Here is a 4,998-nt window from a genome sequence, read left to right on the forward strand (position 1 = left end):
ATAGCTTTTGTTATTGCATATACAATCAGATTAGTTGAAAATATGTTTTTAAGTTAATCAATCAGTCTATAGTGATACATGTGTTGACATAATTTGTGGGATAACAGATGTGTATCCACCAATACAACATTGATATAGTGATATAAGATTCCGACTCAGGACGACAAACAAAGGTTTCGATTCTTGAGAGTGATATTTGTTGGGAGGGTCAGTTATGAATCCCGAAATGGATGAACAAAAAAAGAGAGGACATGTTAGGCATTTTGCATAAAAGTAAAGGGCAAATGTATGTTTTTGATAATAGTGTGCCCATCCCTTTTTAAAGGACCAGAAAAGCGGGAGTGTGAGATAAAAAGGTAGGAGTGGAATATGAATAGCATGAGAGCGAGAGAGAATGTGAGTGAGTGAGTGAGTGAGAATCACAGTGATCTAAGACAAAGGCAAAGGGAAAGAGTGAGAGATAGAGGGCATAGAAAGAGGAGAAAATAAAGGAAAAGAAGTGGTAGAAAATGACTACAGGTATAGTACGCGATCAGAATCTTGAGAAACATATTCACAAACAGATGGGGTGCATGTCAGGTTTCCTTCACATCTTCGATCGCCACCAGTTTCTCACCGGAAAACGCATCCAATCCCCCAAAAGACTCCCTCCTTCTGCTCCTCCGGTAATAATTTTCTTCATTTCTCTTTCATTCTCCGTTAACTTTTTTTACATTTTCTTTAACCTTAATATTTTCGTGTTTTTTATGTAGGCATTGGATTCGTCGCCGGAAACAGAGAAACACGGTGACTCTCCGGTGGTTACAACACCATCCCCGGAGCGAGTGAAGCAGAGTCCGGCGAGGGAACCGCAATCTCCTTCAACTCCATCGAAGGCGACTCTTCCTCTTCGGGTTTTGGAATTCAAGGAAGGAACGAGGTCTTCATGGAAATTTTCTAGAGAGGCTCCACGTCTTTCTCTGGATAGCAGAGCCGTTGTAGATGCCAAAGGAAGCCTTCACCCGAGAGAGATCCCAACAGAGAACGACGTAGAGAAACAGCGTCGTTCCACAAGCGTCATTGTGAGACTCATGGGGCTAGAACCGTTACCAGATTCGGATCCTGAACCGATAAAGAAGGTGCAACTTCGAAGATCCGCATCTGAATCGAGAGTATCGAGAGATCTACCACAGTATCGTTTCTTTGATACTAGCAACAATTTCCAGTTGAAACAGTCGCAACAGCAGAATAGTCAGGGCATCATTTCCAGCAATAATTACTCTGTTATTGATAATGGCAGAGTGGGAACAGAGTTTTGTGTACGAAATGGGAAGGTAGATGGAGCCAAATCTTCACCCAGACACAACAAGGGAGGAGTGATAATGGGACAAAAAAAGAGTTTTTATGATTCTACTGACTTTTTTCCAGACCCAAAACACACTGGAGAGATTGAAAAGAGGTTGAAATTACGTGGGATTGATGAGCCTTCTAAGGATCTTGACACTCTCAAGCATATCTTAGAGGCTCTGCAGCTGAAGGGTCTATTGCATTCCAATTCCACTAATTTCACTCTTTCAACCAGAGACTCTCCCATTGTGGTGATGAAGCCAACTAGATCTTTTTCCGGGCCCAGCTTTCGGGTTCGCCGCAGCGCGAGCCCCGTGAATGAGGCTCGGCGCATTGAGCGTTCGGAAGTTGATCGAAATATTAGGACTCAAGTTCGAGGCAAAAACTCGAGCTCGCCTTCAAGTAGCCCAAACCGGAGGAGAGTAAACGATGGTGGTGATTCAAGAAGGGTGTCTCCAGTAAATTCACCGAGGATAATGAACTCTTCAAGACGGAATGCACAAGTAGCAAGTGGGTCCCCCAGGACGAGAAAAGTGATTCATAAAGAGGAGAAAGTAGTGGGAGAGGATGAATTATCCACAGTTTCAGAGAGTAGTTTCAGCACCTCTTCACGTATTGATATGGAGGTACTATATTCATTAACTACATTCATTATTATTACTACTACTGCTAGTGTTAGTGATGTCATCATTTATTGATGTAATTATTAACGTTGTTATTGAATTGAATGCGGTGGATACACAGAGGTACAGGTTGGAGGAGTACAGGGAAGGGAGAAATCTGTTGGATAGGTGTGATAAACTGCTTAACAGTATAGCGGAAATAACAGCAGCAAATGAATTACAACCAAGTCCAGTATCAGTGCTTGATTCATCTTTCTATAGAGATGATTCATGTTCACCTTCACCAATAACCAAACGCTGCATTGATTACAAAGGTATACTTAACATTACTTACTTGTGTCATTGCTTACATAAGACTTCATTCATTTTAGTCCTCTGCTGACACCTTTGGCATAAAGGATACCATACCCAAACTTAGCCCATGTGGATGTGACATTGTGATGTATGGCTAAGCATTTTCATTTTAGGAAACTAAGTTCTTTTAAGTACGCTCAGTTTGTAGGGCACTAGGAGTGAATATTAACATATTTCCTATTTTGAAGTAAAATAGATATAGAATCCATTTATAGCTACAACTACAAAATTTGAATGTTTGTTAGATATTGTCAAATTTTATTTATGTTTCTTATTTTATATTTTTGTACACATATTTTAAAATACATAAAGAGGCAACAAAAAAGTATAAATAAATTGATGTCCATATTTTAATGTATATAAAACATTTTCTATAGATATATGTGTAGAAATGAGTATTCTAACGTATAGGTGGATAGATAATGTTTTGCTTTAGTCAATATGGTTTTACTTCTCTCGATGGAACAACATGTTCTATTTTCTAATTTTTTTTGCTCCCTTGTTTTTTTATAAATATAATTCATTTTACAATATCTAGACGACATTAAATTACAAACATATCCTTATTATTTTCAACCTATATTTAATTGTTCATATTTCCATAGATATTTGTACTTTTTTTCATGATAAGCTACATCAATGTATGAGTATCTTTTTTAGATCTTGACATATTTATTTGAAAATAAATAATTACTTTTTGATTTATAAATATTGGCAGATGGAGTACCCTGCTTATACACAATGTGCTCACCGTCTAAAAAATGCACAATTTATATATTTTTATACATCATTATATATATAATACAGGAAACTGTTATTACCAGTGCATATTGTCATTTCACATTTTCTTGTAATCAATTACAGTTTTGATTTTTTTTCTTCCTATTATCATCAATCGAAGAAAAAAGTGCGGATACAGAATTGAGATTTAAGAGTGCTACTGACCTTGCATTATATTCCTTATTGTTTTAAATTGATCATACTGAAATTACAGAATTCGGGATGGAGTCAGAAGATGAAATGTGGAGTGCAGTTTTGTGCAGCAGTGAAACCAAATCGGAAGAGGCTTCATCAGAGGATTGTGATTTCGCTTATGTTTCCGAAATCCTCCGTGCTTGCAGTTACATGCCGGAAGACATCGATATCTTCCTCTTACTGGAGAAGCAACAATCTCTCAAAGGAAAGGACACCTCAAAAGCTTCAAAGCTACAAAGGCGATTGATCTTCGACACAATTAACGAAATTCTCAACAGGACACAACAGTTGCCACCATGGAAGGCAGTGTCATTAGGAGAAAAGAGGCATAGAATCTGGTTGGAGTTTCGGAGGATCCGAGAGCGGGAGGAATCGGAGGAGTTGTTCGAAGTGATATGTGGAGTGTTGAAGAAAGATATGGCTGAAGAAATGAGTGGATGGGGAGAATGGACAATGGAAATGGGAGATGTTGTGTTGGATATGGAACGTTTGGTGTTCAAAGATCTCATCGCTGAAACCATTCAACAAATTGCCTCATTTGGTGACAACAACTCTAACCTTGTTTCTGCACTTCGTAGGAAGTTGATGTTTTGAATTTTCAATCAGTGAAGGGAAAATAAGAAAGAAAAACAAGAAGATAAAAAGCACACAAAAAAAGGGTCGCACGCTATGTTTAAATTTACGCGCGCTTGTTTTTTTAAAGTTGCTTGCTTTCTTATGATATTTGGTTTATTTTTGTTAATGGCCGAATTAGGAATTTTATATATGAAATGTAGGCAAATCTGATCTGACCATGACTTTTCCTTCTATCAATATAGCCATAAAGTGTTCGATTATTATTACTATTATTATCTGCGGTGTGGTGCTCAATGCTCAATTCCATTGCTTTTATAGGATCTAAAACGTAATGAACAATCCATTAAAAGAAACTTTGTTAATCAATTTCGTTGCAAGCTAATTACAAGGAAGTAATGCTTGAATTGAAAGGCATCATAATGTGGATATGGGTTTGCTACTTGGCTATCATCATCCATATGTCAGTGTTACTATTAGCTTCCTAATCATTAAAATGTTTTCCATTTTTTAATAAATTGGAAAAAAGCAAGAGGCAAAACAAGAATACTACAGTGAAGTTGCTATACCAAGATTAAAACTTGCGTGCTCCACTATTGATTGGACTTTGAGATGCTCAATTTTTTTGGTATTGTGGTGACATGATGCCTAATAATACAAGGTTAGTTTGCACGCACTTTAATCGTTTTATCTTTTTTATTCGGTTAAAATAGGTCATTCACGTCAATCTCAAGAAATTGAACTACTTAAAATTCCAACTTGTTATCATCATTTATTCACATAATATCTATTACCAATTAATTTGAAAGTGCATCCAATTTATGCAACGAGTTTTCCAAATTTTGCCTTCCTGTGATTAGCTTTAGTACCTGTCGGATTTTTGTTAGCTAAATAAACTCAAACAAACTTGTGTCAGTGTGACCCTTCAGATATTAACAAAACTATATTGCACTAATTATATGTTTTTGGCCATGTGTTAATAATCATATCAGATATTTGTATATCTTGCTAGGAGAAAACAAAATACACCACACATAATGACATAAACAAATAATATTTTACACCAAAGAAAAATCATATGATACTTGTGTATATAATGACTATTAAATAGTCAATTTACTTATAGAAATAATATAAAAACAAACAA

The 4,998-nt window shown here is 36.4% G+C and overlaps 1 protein-coding gene across 1 annotated transcript; it reads left to right on the forward strand.

Moving 5' to 3' along the window:
- Positions 337-4,117, forward strand: LOC109346664 (protein LONGIFOLIA 1). Its single transcript, XM_019586354.1, has 4 exons — positions 337-665; positions 753-1,952; positions 2,071-2,263; positions 3,298-4,117. The coding sequence occupies exons 1-4, from the start codon at positions 510-512 to the stop codon at positions 3,870-3,872; spliced, it is 2,124 nt and encodes a 707-aa protein (XP_019441899.1). The 5' UTR covers positions 337-509; the 3' UTR covers positions 3,873-4,117.

This window comes from Lupinus angustifolius, chromosome LG04, assembly GCF_001865875.1.
Source record: "Lupinus angustifolius cultivar Tanjil chromosome LG04, LupAngTanjil_v1.0, whole genome shotgun sequence".
NCBI classification, from domain to species: Eukaryota; Viridiplantae; Streptophyta; class Magnoliopsida; order Fabales; family Fabaceae; genus Lupinus; species Lupinus angustifolius.